This window comes from Erigeron canadensis, chromosome 9, assembly GCF_010389155.1.
Source record: "Erigeron canadensis isolate Cc75 chromosome 9, C_canadensis_v1, whole genome shotgun sequence".
NCBI classification, from domain to species: Eukaryota; Viridiplantae; Streptophyta; class Magnoliopsida; order Asterales; family Asteraceae; genus Erigeron; species Erigeron canadensis.
In genome coordinates, this window is record NC_057769.1 from 658,772 (window position 1) to 680,155 (window position 21,384).

General features: G+C 32.3%; 1 protein-coding gene and 1 pseudogene across 3 annotated transcripts; both read left to right on the top strand.

Moving 5' to 3' along the window:
- Nucleotides 1-3,821: 3,821 nt before the first annotated feature.
- Nucleotides 3,822-11,263, top strand: LOC122580838 (calmodulin-interacting protein 111). 3 transcript variants are annotated; one of them, XM_043752991.1, is made up of 11 exons: nt 3,842-4,201; nt 4,954-5,103; nt 5,193-5,962; nt 6,606-6,810; nt 6,933-7,140; nt 7,695-8,074; nt 8,649-9,075; nt 9,212-9,292; nt 9,401-9,591; nt 9,970-10,148; nt 10,769-11,263. In XM_043752991.1, the coding sequence occupies exons 1-11, from the start codon at nt 3,896-3,898 to the stop codon at nt 10,806-10,808; spliced, it is 2,937 nt and encodes a 978-aa protein (XP_043608926.1). In that variant the 5' UTR covers nt 3,842-3,895; the 3' UTR covers nt 10,809-11,263. The 3 variants fall into 3 exon arrangements, with proteins under 3 accessions (XP_043608928.1, XP_043608927.1, XP_043608926.1); XM_043752993.1 differs by lacking the exons at nt 9,401-9,591; nt 10,769-11,263 and having other exon boundaries at nt 3,822-4,201; nt 9,970-10,063; XM_043752992.1 differs by lacking the exons at nt 9,970-10,148; nt 10,769-11,263 and having other exon boundaries at nt 3,825-4,201; nt 9,414-9,571.
- Nucleotides 11,264-11,633: 370 nt separating this feature from the next.
- On the top strand, nt 11,634-13,383 carry LOC122581406 (annotated as a pseudogene).
- The last annotated feature ends 8,001 nt before the right edge of the window (nt 13,384-21,384 follow it).

Sequence of the window (21,384 nt, forward strand, 5' to 3'; positions counted from 1 at the left end):
AAGGGTGCGTGTTGTATTATATGTTTACAGAAGGGAAAGGAAGATGAGGCTGTTAGATACTCAAGTTGGATGAAAAATCTCTCACATACTCTTTTTTTTAAAGGTAAAAATTATGAAGGCCATGTATTTATTTAAAATATTAAAATATTAGTATGTGAAGGAATTTTCACTCAAGTTGGATACATAACACTCTCTTACTCACTTTCCCCTTTATATATATATTGTTTAGATTAGATAGGATAGTTGTAGAAAGGGGGCTACTTATCCCCAAAACAGTGGAGAAAAATATAATTGGTGGTGGGTAATATTTAGACCCACGTCACAATTCAAATCAATGGAAGGTCTTTGCTCTCATATCCTATCTTGTTGTATGTATATCTATATATGTTTAACTCTTCATTTTGAATGGAATCTTTTTTGGGCTAAATGACCAAACGACGTTTTTCAAGGTAACTTTGTAGGGCAACAGAGAGTGATTTTAATAGGATCTTTCAATTTCAATATCATCATTTCGAGACGAAAATATCTTGTGTGGTGTTTACAACTAACTATGATTCAAACCATATAATAATTACTTTAATTATAACTAGCATGGTACTCGCACGTTGTGGTCATCCGATGTACACTTATTTTTCTACCTGAACGGAACATGTTTAAATCGTAATGTTATACATACACTAACAAAGGGGTGAGTTGTATGTGTTCAAATGATGAGTTGTGTGTGTTCAAGAGGTAGAGAATAAAGAGGGTATACGTGTAATTTCGTCATGTGTAACTTTCAACATTTAGTAGAGAGAATGCTATTTTTTTTTTTATAAAAGATTATAAATGATAATTATTATACCATGAACTTAACAATGATTCACAAATGGTTCTAATCAACAATGAGTGTTATATAATGATGATATATATAATCATATCAGATTTAAGTGTTAAGATATCATATTGAATTTGTTAGTATGTAAATGAGATTTTAATCGAAGATTATTTAGTTGAACAGTCATGAGTTTTGAGAACTAAAACAATACCCATGCGTAGCTCGGGTTCACTTGAATATCAAGTATTTCGCATGTTTTTATTTGGTCTATCTCATTTTTTTGGTTAAATCTTTTCTTTCTTAGTTTCCATCAAAGATGGTTCTTTTAAACCTAGCCACCTAGTGTCTTTTTTTTTTATTGCTTTCAATCACAATTTTATTCATCCTAACTTTACTTACTATTTAAATCACATCTTTTATCTCTAAGTTTTGTTTGATACAAATATAATCGTGGCTCCATCTATTGTATGGGGTGTGATGTGGTTTTTATTTAACAACCTAAATACTATTGTTAATCAACACATGGGGTAATGAAAGGTAACAACTTTTCAAATATGTAGGCAAAAAAGGAGCTATCAGTTAGGATTAATTAGTATTGTCATCTTGTGGTTGAAATGTGACATCAAAGTTCTTTTTAAGAGAAGATAATGGTGGTGTTGGGACGGTGGTGGGATGACGATGATGACATTGGTATTTCTTTACTTTTCGGCGTAATCAATATCACATCTAAGTATTTTCCTTTAACAGAGTTGAGTTGTGGTTACAAATGTGGACACTTTTTCTGCAATATGTAATATATAGAACCGGAAGTTCAATAATTTTATTCACTAACAAAGATGTATATGTTTGTTTATGTGATCGCATTTTGTTCTAAATACATATCCTTCATTTTGTATAAAAAAACCATGAAGGTTTCAATTTTCAAATATAAAACTCATATTTAAGATTCACAATCCATATTAATACACGTATGTAACCTAGAGTATACAGCTCACTATGTTGACTACAATTTACAACTATCATTCACCAACCCACCTAAATACACTTTACATCTATATTTTGCATTCTAACTTGTCCCTCCTTACCGATCACAAGCTAATTAAACAGCATATATATAATTGAAAAAGTTACTATACATCACCTATTAACCAAATTGTCAATTTCTTTTTTATCTTCAAATGAATCATCATTTTTTTTATCGCCATAAAAGAAAGAAGGCAAGAATTAGTAGGCAATGATTTGACCGGAAACCTGCAACTTCCGGCAAACACTTTGCAACTCCCGGCAATATATTTGTAACTTCCGAGAAAGACCTAGCGGCTCTCAACGTGTTGGCTCCATCCCTGCTTTATCCACTTTGAAAAAGAAAAAAAAAAACACTACGGCGGGTTAAGCATTAAGATTCAGTCCAGATCCACCGCGACGGCCCATTTTGCCTATCAAATACAAGACCGGATGTTTGAGATCAGATACACGACAAAGGTGAGATTTCCAATCACGGTTGCAACATTCCAATCAGATTCAAAGAACAATTGCAACATTCCGGAAGTTCAGGAGGTTTGAATGTTTGATTGCTTGATTTGCTTTATCACATGTTCTTTATTTGTAAAATACTGAGTGTTATAAATGTTGATCTTTGGATCGACTACACAACAAACAACCATTTTCCATCAAGAATATACGAACAATTTAAAGAAGTGTATAGAAGATGTAACGATGAAATATGTATCATATATCTTGTGTATGTTGCTACAATCTACAATTATATTCAATGCAATGCAATGTAATGATACTATATATGGATATATGGATATAACTTAAAAGAGTGATTTACTGGATTACAAATATTAAAAGAGTGATCTACGGGATACATGAGAAAAGTGCGGGTAGACTCATTCCGCCCATAAATTAATTACCACGTTTCCTTATCAATATTAACTATACATCCGTTTTTAATGGAGGACTTTATACGGCTGTGATTAGTAGTAAATCTAATCGAATGGATTAAATTATACAAAAAGGAAACTCATTGGTGGCAATATATATATATATATATAATCCCTAGTTTCATCCTTGATATACGCGTAATTTAGAAGTAAGAGTAGATTAACTTGATTTAAAAAAATATATATGTTTGAATGTCTTTCTTCTTAATCTGTACCAAAATCAATGATGCACATCATGTAAGATCCCATAAGGTAACAATATCACATTAAAAACCTCGTTGTTTTTTGCTTTTCAAATTTATGACCATCTAGTTGAGTATACATTTAAGTGTCAAACTTAACACAAAAGAAAAAAAAAAGAAAAAAAAAAACAGATAAAGAGAGGGAATAATGCAACTCCAATATTTCACAAATTTGACAAAAATAATACTCGTATGTATTAAAACAATTGTCTAAACCAGATTTTTATAGCTAAATGGTACAACCAAGAAATGAGTAAGAGATTTTGGAACTTTATTACACATTGGACATAAAATACATGGGACAAACCACATTTTTAAACACCAAATTACTTATTGTTCGTAATTCAAATCTATGTGTCACATGAATACACTTTAATATGAAGACATTTCATCCAATCTTAAACGATTTTTGAAAAAATTCCGTTAAACTGGTAACAACAATAACACTCCGTAATGCTTATGAAACAAAGAAGTAACCCAAACATAAAAACATGATATATTTGATGTTATAGCTGTAACTTTTAGTTAAAACTTAGAACTGCAAGTTGTAGCTTTTTAACAAAGGTGTTAACTAGAGTTTTTACTTTTTTAGAAGTGTTTAACTTCAAAAGGTATTTTTATAATTTTAAAAGTAACGTTTCATTTTACATTTTCTTTCCCGATAAAATCTAAAGCTACGTGCATCAAAATAAAAATTTTAAAATAAAAGTTTATTATTCAAAATTAAAAACTACAGTAAAACTTAACAATAAACTTGTGAAAATCTCTTTGCCAAAAAACATGCCGTGACCAATGAAATAACACACGAATCCCTCAAAACCCCCCAATTTTATGGTTTAAAACTTAAAACCCCAGAAACCCCTAAACCCTTTTTCCTTCTTGAAACAAAAATGCCTTCAAAGAAGAAAAAAAACCCTAAATCAAAACCCCTTTTCAATTCAACACAATCTCCGCACACTAATTCAGATTCAAGCCTTAATAATAGTATCAACGACGAAAACGATGAACAACAGTCACTATTTCAGTCACTAGAAGCAATTTCAACAAAATATCCATCATTTATTGGTTCATCTGCTTTAATTTGTAGTGTAACTGAAGATACTAATAATAATGCAATTGAATCAAAAGGGTGTAAAGTTTGGGTGTCAGAATCATCAATGGTTGCTTCTAATATCAATCCTGGCTGTATTGTTTCTGTAAGTATAAGTTGTTTTCTTGTAAAGATTCTTGCTTTTTTGTAATATGATGTTGGTTTGAGTTGGGTTTGGAATGGTTAGGTTTGAAAGAGTGGTTAGTTGGTGATAAATGTGTAGTTTAGTTGGTTTTGGGAGATGGGGGTGTTTGGAAAGTATCCGTGGTTTCGTTATGATTTATCGAAGAGAGGCTGACCTGAATCCCATTTGACTTGTTTGACCCCAAGTCAATCCATTTGACCGAAAACGAGCCTCCTAATTTATCTGACCTGATTGCTAAACAGGTCAAATAGGTTGTGTCCAGGTTAACAAGTTTCAGGATAAGGTTGAGAATCCTATACCGGGGCCATCCCAAACCAGAATTGATTATGGTTGTTTTTAAAAATATCAATCAAAGTTGGAGAAGCATTCAATGGTTCTCTATAGATAACCTTCCTTATTTTGTTGTTCAAAAAGTGTCAATAATTAATTTGACATTTGGAAAAGTAGAAGTACATATGTATCCGGGACTTCAATTAGTTAGTAAAGTGATTATGATTCTTTTAGTCACAATAGTCACTTTCGAAAGTTATATTCAAATGCACCGTATATACTTTATTGCCACCTTTATATAATTAGATATGTAAGTACAAGCTGCATTGTTTTGTTAACCTTAGTATACCGTGTTACAATGCTAGTTTTTTTATGAGAATATGAGTAACTAATGGGTTCTTAGTTTGTTTTCATGGTTAAATAGTAATTTGATATATTGACAGGTTTCACTTGCTTCATTAAGGAAAGATGTATCAGATTACCCTCTTAGCTCATTAGTCGATGAATGTGGCAGACATTATGGGTTCAATGAGGAACTGATTGAAGAAATTGGGAACCATTTCGTTCTAGCTACAGTTTTCCCTTCTTATAAGGTTTGAAAACAATCTTTGGAACTTTGAAATATTCAATTTATGATTTTCTCTTTAAGTTTTTGAACATGTATGTTAATCTTTTGTTTCAGGTTACGAAAAATGGCGTGAGGTTGTCTTCTACCCTCTCATCTGCAATGGGCTTCCCAGGCTCTGGCAGGATAATTTTCATTTATCCTTTCAATAATGGGAATAATTCCCTTCCCATATACAAGTGTAAAGACCTACATTTATCCTTAATTTATGCAAAGAGTTCAATTAGTACTAAAAGTTACAAAACGTCTCACATTGATTTTCCATCTGAAAATGGGAATCTCTCATCTCCAAAAACGCCATCAGTGACCCACTCAAAGTTTAGTTCACCATGTTCTAGCCAGCCGACTTCACCAAGGATAACAGAGAAGTCAATCTATATTGACCCTTCCTCCGATTTTTGTAATGTTAGAGAACTTTTGGAGGATGAAATTGGGAAGAAGCTTCTTCAGACTTGCACTACATCGCTTTTGTGTTCCCGTCATATACTCTGTGGAAATCTTGTTGTAATTCCAATACTTACTGAGCTTTGTCTTTTTAAGGTTGTTGCTGCAGAAAAAGTATTTGAAAATAGTAATAATGGGAATTTGGAGAGAAGTAACGGTTTGATTGTTCAATCTTCAAATATAAATGAAAATGACAACCCTTTTATGGTAGGCCATGGAACAAATGTTCATTTGTTCTATGGGAAAACAAATTTTGATCTATGTAGTAAGGATGGCGTAGATAATGAAGTAATTGATAATTTAAAGTTGGGAGGCTTGTCAAAGGAGTACGCGGTTTTGAAGGATATTATTGTTTCATCATCTATTAGAAATACTTTGTCAAGGTAAATTTTCTTTCATTATGGTAAATCATCATTTTTTTCCATATGTTTTGGATGACAAAGGTTCTTTTTACACCTTAGCTTAATGCATGTAAACACAATCTTAGTCGGTTTTAGATTATGTTTTGGAACTGATTATTTGATTATTGCAACTTGAAGTCTGAAGTCTATATTTAGTTTTTAATGTGTGCTTCGGACTTTATTATACTTGAGATGTTAAATAATCAGTTATGGATAATCTTTTTGGTACCTGTTTCAGTATAACTGATTATGTAGGAGTCAAATATATAGTAGCAAGCTTTTTGTTATATATTTTGACTTATTTCTTTAGACTTTTACTATCATTTCACTGAACGCCACTCATCGTTTAACAAAAATGTAATTTTATCATTTTATTTGTTATCAGTTATCTTCTGATAATTACAACTTACAGACAATAATAACATATGCAAGTAGGATTTCCAGCTCCCCATTTTATTTCAGTTAATTACCTATCTCTAATTGTTCAAAATCACATAATAACATTTGTAAGGCACACCCAAACTCGCACTTATGTACACAAGCACTGTAATAACTAAAAGAATATGAAAATGTTTTTGCTAAAAGCCAAAAAGTAATAGTTGCCTTCTTATGATGACTTTTTTAGTATGGGTTTACGCCCAACAAAGGGAGTGTTACTTCATGGTCCTCCTGGCACAGGGAAGACTTCATTGGCTCGATTATGTGTCAATGATGCTGGTGTCAGTCTCTTCACTGTAAAAGGCCCAGAAATTGTCAGTCAATACAATGGTGAAAGTGAGCAAGCATTGCATGCGGTCTTTGATTCAGCTACCAAGGCCCTGCCTGCTGTGGTAAGCTTTTTTTTTTTTTTCTCTTTCCATCTATTTTCATGAACTTTCTGTTATATATTTCAGTTAATTGTTTTTATTTTCGATGGTTCCTTCTAATAATAATTGTAAATTTGAGATTATAGGTCTTCATTGATGAGTTGGATGCCATTGCACCGTCACGCAAAGACGGTGGTGAAGAACTTTCTGAAAGAATTGTTGCAACACTACTAAATTTAATGGATGGAATTAGCAGAACTGAAGGCGTTCTTGTTATTGCTGCCACCAGTAGACCTGACAGTATAGAGCCGGCACTCAGACGTCCTGGAAGACTTGATAGGGAAATTGAGATAGGTAATATAATTTTAATTAGTTATACTGTTTGTGGCAAAAATTCGAATCGCTTTTGATAATTCAATACGGAATATGTTTTATCTTCAATTGGTTGAACGTGTAAAATAAGAAAGTTGGATGTAAAGGAAATTGGTCAATGGGATGAAATTGGGTCGAAAGTTGCCCAAAGTATCTTTTTAAAGCCAAAAACCTTCCAAATCATTTCATTCACGAGTTTTTACAATAATGACGATACCCAATCTCGCCGGGACGGTCATGGGTTTATACAAACCGATTCATATATGATAGCCTTCTTTTATGTCACAAAATTTTGAGTAAAAGGGGTTTCAGTTGACCTAAATTGATAAGTTTCAACTCGTTCCAAAATCGACCTACTTTAAAAGAATTTGACCTGTCAAACAACATGTGAGACCTTCCATTTCTGCCAACTTGTATTTTTAAAAGCATTGCGATTTAAGTTGTGTTTTATCGAAAGAAACGACTTTCTCCTCTAACCTATTCTTTACTGTATATAAGATGATTTCCATTGTTTTATTTGGTCGAATCTTATGCAGGTGTGCCATCTCCCGTCCAACGTCATGATATATTACATACTTTGCTCAACCAAAAAGAACACTGTCTTTCAGATAAAGAAGTTCATCATTTGGCTGTGACTACTCACGGATTTGTGGGTGCTGATTTGGCATCTCTTTGCAATGAAGCTGCCTTTGTTTGCCTTAGGCGCTCCATTGGCAAGATCCATAAACAAAATACAGCTCCTTTATTTGATATGAAGGACTCATATTATGGAAATAATTTGGTGGGTTCAGCTTTATCTAATTTAGAGGTGGATTTCGGAAGTGTTGAAAGTAGTTGGAAGGGGGAAGATTTTAGCGTGTCTTTTGAAGATTTCGAGAAAGCAAGAATTAAAGTTAGACCAAGTGCCATGAGAGAGGTACCATCTGTGTCTATGGTCTACAAGCTGTGTTAATTGTCCACTTTACTTCGTATTTTCATCACCTTTTGTCAACATGGCAAAATGGGTGGGTTGGGAACTGGTCAGGCTTTTTTAATATATAATGGGAGATGTACTATTTATTTTCATAAAGCTACCACATCTATGCATCATTTACTTGTACAGTATGCTATCATACTTGTACAGTTTCGTAAATAAATTTAAAAAACGGTACTAATTTTAACTCCCATATATAATTGCCTTGTCAAGTTTGATTACAAAAGTGATACTTTTTATAGTAATCCAAATCTTAAAACAGTTTATAAGTCCTAATCTGTTTAAATAGATATTTGGCATTATTACCCGAATGTCATTTTCCCATTATAGCTTTCGTATGTATTTTACTCGTTTGACCCGTAATAGATTAAGATAACCCAAATTCACTCATGAGTAAATAGGTTAAAAGCTTCAAACTCAAATATTTTTTGTAGCAGAGTGACCAAAACCTACTTTGATTGATGGTACAACTGCCTAACTGTATTTAATCATTTTGATGTGTTTAATATGCAATCAGGTTATACTCGAGGTTCCCAAGGTTAGCTGGAAAGACGTTGGTGGTCAAGAGGAGGTCAAAATGCAGTTAATGGAAGCTGTAGAATGGCCTCAGAAACACCAGGAAGCTTTCAAGCGTATCGGCACTCGACCACCAACGGGGGTCTTATTGTTTGGTCCCCCAGGGTGTAGCAAAACCCTTTTGGCCCGTGCAGTTGCATCTGAGGCGAAGCTCAATTTTCTTGCTGTAAAGGGGCCAGAACTATTCAGCAAGTGGGTTGGTGAATCAGAAAAGGCTGTAAAGTCTCTGTTTGCAAAGGCAAGGGCTAATGCTCCTTCGATTGTATTTTTTGATGAATTGGATGGTCTTGCTAGTGTTCGTGGAAAGGAAAATGACGGGGTTTCAGTTTCTGATCGTGTTATGAGTCAACTTCTTGTGGAATTGGATGGTAATAGGTGCCCTACTGCTTTGCTTTTTTTGTTTTGTTTTGGGTTTAAATAATCAGTTCCATAATTAAGTCCTAACACCCCTGATTGGCTGGTTCTCATCATGTGTTCATTTTTGCAATTTTTTTGGTGATTTAGGTTTGAATCAACGAGTTAATGTCACTGTAATTGCTGCTACAAACCGGCCAGATAAGATTGACTCGGCCCTTTTGAGACCAGGTATCAGTTAGCTTATCTGATGTTATTTATTATTGAGACCCATTCGGACCATCTTACCTAGTTCCGGGAATTTTGCAACTCAATTTCTTGATAATAAACATTTGTCAGGACGTTTTGATAGGCTTGTTTATGTGGGCCCACCAAATGAAAAAGACCGTAAGGAGATTTTCCGTATTCATTTGGATAAAATGAATTGCAGTTCTGATGTATGCATTGACGATCTGGCTTGTCTTACTCAAGGCTGTACTGGTGCTGACATATCTCTAATATGTCGCGAAGCGGCTGTTGCAGCTATTGAGGTTTGTAATGTCTAGGACTCAAGTTCAGCCCAATTGGGATATATGGGTAAAATTAACCATTAAATGGCAATGTCATATGGGTTGATACTCACCCAAAAGTTATTTTAAAACTGCCTATTGTAATTATGTGGACTGTGGAGATTAGCTATGTCAATTTCAGAAAAGTAATCGACAAAAAGTGATTCTAGGTCAACCTGAACCAATCCGCTTACTTTGAGCTGCAATCAAATGATAAACTTTTGACCCATTACCCAACGGGCCCGACCCACCTATTTTTTGACTATCAGTGTTGATAAATAGCTTGCAGTTTTTTGCAACTTTTATCAAATATCAATTCATATTACAGTGATTGTTAACCAGAAATTCTTGCTATCTCAGGAGAGTCATAATGCATTGGAAGTAAGAATGGGACATCTAAGATCTGCAATCGTACAAGTACAGCCATCGGATGTAGAGTCTTATGAGGTTTTGACTAGAAAATTTCAGAGACTTGTGTCTGTTAACGATGATTTACTCTCTGAACCTTCCTCACCAAGATTAACCTCAGTTTCTAGCTGGTAAACATCCCTGTTAGTTCTCCCTTTTTTGTTGTCTTTCAGATCTGTGTCAACCTTTTAGGTTTATAATTGCCAAGATCTATATTCTTCATGTAGAAAAGTCAATCAATACACTTATAGGGTGTTTGGATGTGCCATGAAACTGATTATAAAATTTAACCCCTGCACCTCATACAACAAAATTGATCTCTACTCTTGTGGGGTGTTTGGATGTGTGTAAACTGGCTTTGTAACTAGGTGGGGCATTATAATTTTTCAATTCTGCTTTTAATTTTTTCGAGTTGTGGTAATCATGTTGGAAACCCCTGCCCAAACAATTCTCATCTATGGGGAAGTTTCAGAGTTATTTTGGACACAAACCAAAAACCGAATACAATTGTTATATTCAAGTTTGAAACGGAGGTGGCATAGCTGATTTGGGCTATGGTCCATGTCTAATGAGTAAAAGCTGCTTCAATAGAAAAGGTCATCAGGGATTAGTGGTTTGAAGTCACTGAAAGATATATGTCAGTTAAAGAAATAGATTGCTATTGCTAGTGAATTACAATTCCTGTGAGCATAAGAACGGCTGAACTGAACAGTAAAAGTTTATGTACTGATAACTCTTTATTGTGGAACAGGAACATTTTCAAATCCATTGCATCATATATATCTCGTTGAATGGAATTTATAGTTGATTTGGAGATACAAGTACTTTGAAGTTTAAAGTAAGTGCTCAGCTTTGCCCATGGAAACCAGATTGCCATACTCTCAGGTCTCAGCTGTGGTTTTTGTACTGCATGGAGGGTCTACTTATACATGATTATATTATTTTCCAAATGATAGGCAAGTATTAGATTGTGAATCTTGGTAGGGTAATTAGTTATCAGATCATGTTTTAGAAACGTCTAGCAAACATATACCGAGGATCAGGGATTTCACCCAAATTCGAGAGCTGAGTTTTGATAGTACAAAGGTTGGAACGGGATGTTATAACTGTGTTTTTTTTGTTTGCTTCCCTTGAACAACAATAGCAACGAATCTATTGATATGATAAAAGGGATGCAAAATAACAAAAGACGTGATGTATCAAAAGATGTCAATTCAAATCCAAAATAAAACTGTAGTTTCTGAAATAGCATAGGTTGATTTCTGATTATAGAGAAAAAACAGAAAGATCTTTTAACTAAAGGTAACCATGAATGATTAAAAATGCGTTTAGTTATAGAAAATTATGAATGTTTTCTGAAAATTTTTTTAAGAAAAAACATGGAAACGAAAGAGACTGTGTTTACCATTTGTTAACGAAACTTCTTTTTCAACGTTTTTATAAGTCTCTCTATAAGTTTTTGCAATGGTGGTGGACAGTCAAACACCATGATCTGCGCGTATTTATCAAACTCTAACGAGCATTGTCTAAGACAGACTGTATTTGGTTTGTATGAAAAAATGTTACATAAGAACAAACATATATATATATATATATCCTGATAGTTATATGTAATTATGTATCCACTTGCCGTTCAAGCGTGTGGGACGGTATCACAAGGGAAACAAGTACATGTCATGTGGCTAAAATGGGGTTTGATATGGACGTTTATGTAATTAATACTTTGATTAGAATGTACTATACTGTTTGTATGGACGGCAGAGATATGGTGGATGCTCATAAGGTGTTTGATCAAAGTCTTGTGAGAGATTTGGTTACTTGGAGTACGGTTTTGGCAGGGTATGTGCAAATGGAGAATGTGGGTGAAACTAAGGGGATTTATGATAAGATGCCGGAAAAGGATGTTATTGCGTCGAATTCTGTGATTGCGTTGTTGGGAAAATGTGGGTGTCTTGATGAAGCTTATTGGTTGTTTGTTGATATGAAAGATAAGAAAGATGTTTTGTCGTGGATGGCGAATCAAATATTTTTTGGCACTGGTTTTTTTGGTCCAAGCGTATCTTGTCTTAACTACAAACTACAAGAAGAAAATAGGTTCAACTCAGCTCATTAAATTTCCTTGGTTAACAATAATTGTAGTCTGATTATTAGTTGTTATGAGAAAAAGGGTACGTACTGTGAGGGGTTGGTTATGTTTAAGGAAATGAACGAAAAAGGAATCAAGATAGATGAAGTAGTAGTAATTAGTGTTGTATCTGGGTGTGCTCAACATCCGATGGTTCTTGAAGCAGGAGCATATATTCATGGACTAGTTCTTAACACGTGAGGAACTTCATCGTATGTTAACATTCAAAATGCTTTGATTCATATGTATTCGACTTGTGAACATATAGCATCTGCAAAAAGACTAATTCAAGTACCCATGTTGATATTATCTCTTGGAACCGCATGATCTCTGGATATTTGAAATGTGGATCACTAGAGAAAGCTCGTCAAGTGTTTAATTCCATGCTTGAAAAGGATATCGTGTCATGGAGTGCACTGATATCTGGCCATACACAAGTTGGTCTATATGATGAAACAATAGAATTGTTCAAGGAGATGATGCTTCATGGTAAAATTAAGCCTGATGAGACTATATTGGCGAGTGTTATTTCAAGTTCTCATTTAGCAGCACTTGAGCAAGGTACAAGGGTTCACACGTATATAAAAAAAACGGTTTAGAGGTCAATTGTATTCTGGGCACTTCACTTGTAGACATGTATATGAAGCTAGGGTTTGTCGAAAGTGCAGAGGAAGTCTTCTGGGAAATGGAGGAAAAAGGAATAGTTTCTTGGAATGTTATGATTCTCAGGCTTGCCATGAATGGGCAGGTAGATAAGTCCCTTGAAATGTTCTCAGAAATGAAAAGACTGGGCATAGTTCCTAATGAAAATTTGTGGCAGTTCTTGGGGCTAGTCGCCACACAGGGGTTGGTCGATGAGGGAAGCCGGCACTTTGATTTCATGATCAAAACCCACAATATTGAACCTAACACTAAACATTACGGGTGCATGGTTGATCTTCCTGGGCGTGCAGGCTTGCTTAAAGAAGCTAAAGAATTAATCAAAAGTATGCCTATGGAACCTGATACCTGATATTGCTATATAGGGAGTGTTGGTCAGTGCTTGTAAGAAACATGGTGCTGATGAAATGGGTGAAAGGGTTGGACTGAAGCTCATTGAGCTTCAACCTGACCATGACGGGTGCCCACTAAACGAAATAAACCGTAAGGACAATTTTCGGATCCATTTGGGTAAAATGACTGGCAGCCTGAATTTACCATTCATGAGTAAATGGGTTAAAATTGTGATCTTGAACTTGTGACCTATAAGAGTGATCATTGACCAAGTAGATAATTTTTATACAAAGTGACCAAAACCTACTTTATTTGATGCTATAGGAGCTAAACAAACATATTCTATATTTTGACCTGTTTAACATGCAAATGCAATCAGATAATAACCTCCAACTAAATGGAAAGACATTGGTGGTAAAAGGAGGTCAAAGTGCGGTTAATGGAAGCTATATATTGGCCTCAAAAATTTGAAGCATACCGGCACTCAGACCACCAATGGAGGCCTTATTATTTTTCCCTCAGGGTGCAGCAAATCTCTTTTTGCTGTCCGCTGTTGTTCAGTACATTTGAGGCGAAACTCTATTTTCTAGCAGATGAAGGCTTGCATATAAAGGACAAATCTGTCAACTGTACAAAAAACGAATATGTTATTTAGTGTGTCTCCCTAGTCCACCAATATTTTGCGTAAGGATTTCCTCAAGTTAATAGTAACTTGGGTAAAGTTAGGAGGATATCAACCCTTTAATTAAAATTAACTGTCAAGATTTAATAATCATCTTTAATATTTAACCCTTGATTTTAAATCAAGGGTCAAAATCCTCTTAATTTTACCTTTCAAGTTACTTGAAGGGATCTCTCCCCCAATCTTTTGGACATTTAGGTGAGTCCATTGAAATATACTAGTAATCACATACTGTCTTTGTTAGTGTGAAAAATACTAAGCTAGATCATACAATACTTTAAAGAGGAAAAAAAAAGTTCTTGCATACAGTAACAAAGATGTTAATCATTAGAAGGTTAATGCACGAACTATTAACTCGTTATCATATGATTGAAATGGTATGTGATTCAATGTCATTACTTATGATTGTCAAATGTCCTTTAGAAAAATGTATCTCTATGGGCAGGTAAGTACATTTGTTTAAATCTTATCTAGACATTATTGTTGCATGTTAATACCGAATTTTAATAGACGAATCGTCTAAAAAAAGTTATTAATTTTCATTTTCAATATAAAAGGATACTATTAGTTTGTGACAATAAAATGGGTCATTAACTAATTTGAAAAAAATAAAATGGTCATTAATCAGTTTGAAATATATACGAGGATAGGTGGATAACACACTTTTCAAGTGTAAAGATTTACGACGATATGTTACCTCTCTATTAATCTCTATTAAGCAATTTGTACAATTTTAGATGTACATATTTGAAGTTACCTAGTTATCTATACATTCATTTAGTTAATTATGTGTTTCTTATCAAGATGTCACATTCACTTTTATAGGTGCATAATCAAGCACACCCAAAATCTACTTAAACAACTAAAAATACTTTTTGACAACTGTAATGGCATATAAGATACTTTTATAAACTTTTAAATATTATACATATGAAAATTTTAAAATAAAGAGAAATATAAAATACTTAATAGTAGAGTTGGATGAGGGATTTGTGGGGCATCCACTAATTGATATTGGGAATAAACAGTGAAAGTAATGTCCCCTGGTACAAGGGCCATATGAACTAAGTTTAGAGCAATCATAATAAACTTTGTATAATAAAGTAAGTCTAGATCTAGCAAAGCCCATGTGGGAGATTCTATTAAACTTTATGTGTCTTTATATGAACTCTTGAGATACTTTTGAATGCAAAGTCAATTCTAGATACCCCAATAGCCCATCCTCATCTATTGTTAATCTTAATATACTGCAATAAAGAGATATATCACTCGGACGTTGCTCCAGTTTACATTGTATTTGTTAACGGTTTAATAAAAAATATCTATTCAAGAGATAAGATGCCATAAATTTTTTGAAAAAAATATGTATTATTCAAATTATTTAAAAACTGACATTTATCAGTTAAAAAATGAACTGTAAAAGTTTTGTGTGAAAGTGAAAGTCGTTCGCATAAAAGTTTAGTGCTAAAAGTGTAAGAGACTTAAATGTTGTGGTGAAAATAAAAAAAAATCAAAAAGTATAAAAATTTAGTGCTAAAAGTATAAGGGGTTAAAATGTTGTGGTGAAAATAAAATGAATAGAAAGTTTATTATTCTTTACAAGTCTTCCCGTACATTTCTTTCTAATATATGTGTTATAAAGTTTGTTGCTAAAGTATAAGAGGTTAAAATGTTGTAGTTAAAATAAAAGATTATCAAAAAGTAAAAAAAATTAGTGCTAAACGTAAGTAGTTAAGATATTATGGTGAAAATAAAAAGATTAAAAAGTTTACTAAGAATTATAAAAGTTTTGTTCTAAAAGTGTAAAGAATGAAACTATTGTGGTGAAAATAAAAAATAAAAAAAGTATACTATTCTATACACGCTTTCCCGTACCTTAAAATAAAAGAAAATTAAAAATTATGAAAGTTTAGTGCTAAAAGTGTAAAGAGTTAAATTATTATGGTGAAAATAAAAAGAATACAAAATTTACTAAAAAATATTGTAATTTAGTGCTAAAAGTGTAAAGATTGAAAGTTTTGTGTTGAAAATAAAAAGAATAAAAAGTTTACTAAAAAATACTATTATAGTTTAGTGTTAAAAGTGTAAAGATTGAAACTTCTGTGGTGAAAGTAAAAAGAATAAAAAGTATACTATTACTAAAAATATTATAGTTTAGTGCTAAAAGTGTAAAGATGGAAAGTTTTGTGGTGAAAATAAATAGAACAAAAAGTTTACTAAAAAGTATTATAGTTTAGTGCTAAAAATGTAAAGATTGAAACTTATTTGGTGAAAATAAAAAAAATATATATATATTATTCTTTACGCGCTAAAAAGTTTACTAAAAAGTATTATAGTTTAGTGCTAAAAGTGTAAAGATTGAAACTTCTGCGGTGAAAGTAAAAATAATAAAAAGTATACTATTACTTAAAAGTATTATAGTTTAGTGCTAAAAGTGTAAAAATTGAAACTTATGTGGTGAAAATAAATAAAACAAAAAATTTACTAAAAAGTATTATAGGTTAATGTTAAAAATATAAAGATTGAAACTTATGTGATGAAAATTAAAAATATACTATTCTTTACACGTTTTTCGATATTTGTTTTTAATATATATATATTATAATAGCATAAATATATAATTTAATAGAACCTATAATTTATATTTATAGTTATATGTATATTTATATTATAATCAATTACAAACCCATATGCATATAGTACATGAATGATTAAATGGAACATTTGATAATATTTTCAACTTTCATTTTAGTAGTTGTAATTTTAATGAGTGAATTAATTGATATTTGATCGGAGGTCTAGCACATAAAGTTTTAATAAGTCTGTGTTAACAGAATAAATTTTTAATTTAAATTTATTTTATTATAAACCATTATCAGTCAGAAATATAAATGATACAAACTTATTCAGACCTATTATAAGTGAAAATTAGATATTGTGTCTCGTTTAATACTTTTTTTATGATGATTTTATTTTAGTTGATGATATCTAAGAGCCTAAAATAGTACTCGGACATAAGAGCTCTTATAAAAAAACAAAATTTTATGTGCTAACGTAAGATATATGGAAATCTCAATCAAACAAACCCGTGTTGTCAAAAACTTGTTATTAAATGTCGAATAATTATATGTTTTTTTCTTAATGGGACTTAATATATGCCAATCCTCTTAAAATAAAATATATTATCCTAAAACTCATCCCATATACAACTTTAGACAAATTTTTTGATTTTGAGATGAGGAAAGAAAAGGTCCCCACAAAATGACCTAACATTGCTTTTGTTTTTTATTCTCTTAATCTTTTCAAACTCCGATGGTCCTTTTTCTCATGTTGGACATATGTGGCTTAACAAATAAAAATAAAAGATATATCCATATAAAATTTAACCTAATAATCTTTTTTATTTTATTAAAATTTGATGCGTCCAATATATTAATTTTTCTTCATTATTTTATTATTTAACTTTTTCATTGTCATAGCCATATAATTATAAAGATTACTAAAAAGACAAATTAAAACTATTTATCATTACCCAACAAATAATATATATACATATTATGTTGTTATTGAAGTTTGAAGGTTTTCTTTTAAAATAAATAAATAATGATAATATAATTTGAAACCTCTTAATTTTAATAATGATAATTAATAAGTTGATGAAATTTATATTATTATTATATCCCAAAAATATATAGATGAATTGACATTGGTGCAGAATATTAATAATCATTAAAAAAAAAAATTAAATTTACTCATTCAATATAAATGTATCTTTGTCGTTAAAAAAATGTATCTCTAATATATACTACATTTAGATTAGATGCATCAATTCATTTTTATTTATCTTAATTAACTCAATAATATAACATATTAATCTAAAAGTGACATTTTTTTTAATGTTAAAAGTTAAATCTATATTGATAGATACTAGATAGATATAGGAGTAAATTACACTTTTCGTCCTTGAAGTTGACACGTTTTTCACTTTTCGTCCTTTAAGTGAAAAAATTACAATTTTGACCTTAAAGTTGACAGATCTTTTTCAATAATCGTCCCTCGCCAAACGTCGTTAAGTTTCAGTCGTTAAGTCGGACACGTGCAAAACACGTGAGGGACTGAAATTGCAAAAAATGACAAGTTCATAGACAAAAACTGAAATTTACTTTTCTGTTGTCATCATCTTCATCTTTTCCGGCTGACTTTCGTCGGAAAATTCACCGAAAAACTTAAAATGTCGATATCTCACTCGTTTCTTCAAATTAGACCACGAAACCACCACCAAACTTTTCAAAATTAATTTCCGCACGAATCCTAACCAAAAGATTTTAGATTCAACACTTGCCGGAAAACTCAAAATACCCATAACATGGATTTTGAGCAATATTTCTGTACAATTTAGCTTGTTCCAAGAATGCAATATTTCTGTTGTCGCAAATAAGTCCATGTTGGATTAGGTGTACGTACTTCTCACTAAGACACCAATGGTGTGCCTCATTATTATTCCATAAGCTCTACACCAAAAAGAAAATTACAAAATGGGAGAGACATTCATGTGGTTTCGGTTTTTGTCAATGAGACAAAGACATAAGATCGAAAGATTAGAAATATATATAAAGATGGAGCAAAGAGGGACGAAAGGACCAGGAGGTCTGACAAGCCCCTGCAACTCAAATCTTTTGGTTATCATGCGTGCGGAAATTAATTTTGAGAAGTTTGGTGGTGGTTTCATGGTCTAACTCGAAGAAACAAGTGAGATATCGGCATTTTAAGTTTTTCGGCAAATTTTCCGACGAAAGTTAGCCGGAGAAGATGAAGATGATGACAACAGAAAAGTAAATTTTAGTTTTCGTCCCTGAAGTTGTCATTTTTTGCAGTTTTAGTCCCTCACGTGTTTTGCACGTGTCCGACTTAACGGCTAAAACTTAACGACGTCTGGCGAGTGACGATGATTGAAAAAATCTGCCAACTTTAAAGTCAAAATTGTAATTTTTTTCACCTAAGGGACGAAAAGTGTAATTTACTCTAGATATAGTTATCTTCGTGGTGTAAATTCAAATTTGTATCATGAACGGATTATTCCTGCCTTTTAATCGTCATGTTGTTGTTAGTAATATTTGTTGTTTGCTGTTAGAGAAAACCAAAAAAAAAAGGAAAAAATATATAGTTATTATTGTCCTAACATCAAGATTATTATATATGGGGGTTTGCTAAATACAGCCCTTAAGGCTGTATTTAAGGTGCATAAATTATTTGTACATTTACCATAAAAATCAAAGGGTGAGCTTTTAATATAGAAGGTACAAGTGTTTTTATGCACGTTAAATCATTATTTACAAAATCTTATTGGTTCTTGCAAAGTCTGTTTCCATTTCAAAAAGCAGTACTCGTAACAATAATTAGGTAACAATAATTAGGAAACACGATTGCATAGAAATCGGGTGTGTACACATCTAAATCCTATAGATTTTGCAAATCCAACATTGACTCTTAAATATAGAAACCTTTATATTACCTTTTTATTAAAAGGTATATTAATTTTTACTTTATTAGAATGTTTTGCTAATAATAGCTTAACATGTATAAATTTGTTATATTTTGATTATTTAATTTAATGGTAGACTTTTAATATAAAAAATATATAAATTTTTAATGCATAATAACAATACTAAAAACTATGATTAAAAAAATCCTTAAAATATTATGGTAGTAGACTTGCACAATATGATGATAAATATAGCTTTGTATCCAATATATGTAGGGAAGTTGTGCCAATGATCCTGTAATAACGAACCACTTAAACGTGAGATCAAATAAAGCATGTCACATCGGATAACTATTCAAAAACCACGCTCCTAACAATTAGATTAAGAATGTGACCTTATAATAATCCACAAAATTTCATATAGTAATTAAGTCCCAAACTAATCAATAAGGCTAAAAGAAATGGGGCATGATGGAGAGGGGGTATCCACCATGTGACAAGAAGATTTTGGTGGGAAAAGGAGGAGTGGTGTAAGGGGCGAGAAAGGGGCGTTGGAGGGGGGGGACCTAAAACAAGCCTTGGTCAAAGAAGATTTTGGGTGAAAAAAAAAATCCGCCTGGAGGGGGCAAGGGGTGCAATCGGTGAGCGGGGGTGGTGTTCCGGGCGAGATTTGAGCGAAAAGTGAGGGAGACACGCCCCACTCCGTTTAGCCTAACAAAAACCAAAAATAAAAAGGAGAGGATGAACTTGATGCTTTACGCCATGGGGAGAACCACTTCGTCTAGATGACCCAAAACAACGCTAGACTTGTACCGGACCACGCCGACAACCAAGGTGGTTGACCACGACTCCACCTAAGGTGGGTTGCCATTAGGTTCTCTTAAGGACTGATACTAGTCCAAGCATTTTCATGATTACATATATAGATGTGGATATATCTAACGAACTTGAAAGTGACAATAACAATTATGTTATCGTATTGACTTATTTATTTATGACCACTAATTCCATACAGTGATGAGATATCCATTGATATTTGATAATACCTAAATCTATTACCTTTATTCCATTATATTACGGAGTACATTAATAATCTCGGTAGCTGAAATGACATTTTGGCATGGGTTACCTAATCAAGTTTATAAGCCTATTGTTTATACGTGAACCATATATGTATATTATGTAAGTCACCCTTCTTTCAATATCATGGTAGTTATTTCGTGTAAACGTTGATAACTTATAATATCAACATGGTCACATGTCTTGTTTGAAAAATAATATGTGAAAGAAATTATTTAGAGTTTGTGCTATGACTGAACAATTCATTAGATTTAAAGTTTATTCTGTTAGATCTACAAGAAAAAAATGTGGGTACAACAATATCAATGGCCATTCTCAAGGGCGTGCAAGTGGTGTAATTACACAAAGTCTTCACTTTTAGGGGATTCCCAAATTTAGTAGGAACACTCTACATTACTATTTACTAATCGTTGAGTTAATTGTGTTTTCTTATCTAAAATTGAAACAACTTTAAAAATTCAACTCTATTGCAAAGAAAGAAAATAGGTGTTAACATTTCCACCCTGCAAGTAATATTTCGTGATTATAAAAATTTACCAAGTTCAACTTTTAAGGGGATTCCAAATTTAGTAGGAATACTACATGATTTCTTGACAGTTCCACTATGCAAGTAAACGTTTCATAATTATCCACATGTTAATAATGTAGTTGTAGTATATCTATATTTATACTCTTTTGTAAAATAAATTATACCTCACCCTTTTTATCTTTCTTTTTTAAAAAATCGAAAATACTTTTAACTTTGAACACTTATGCAACCCAATATCTACCTAAAATGACCTTAAAATATTTTTCAACTCTATCTTTCAAACTATCACTCTCATTTATTCACTAATTTAAAAGTATTTTCAATAAATATACTTACAATACATTTAATGATATAATTTATAACATATATCGTTTAACCCTTAAAATAACTACACTACTTGTTTTACATTAATAATCACAAAAACGTTATTATCACCACTACCACAACCCATTGTCGTCGCCACCGCCGCATTGTGT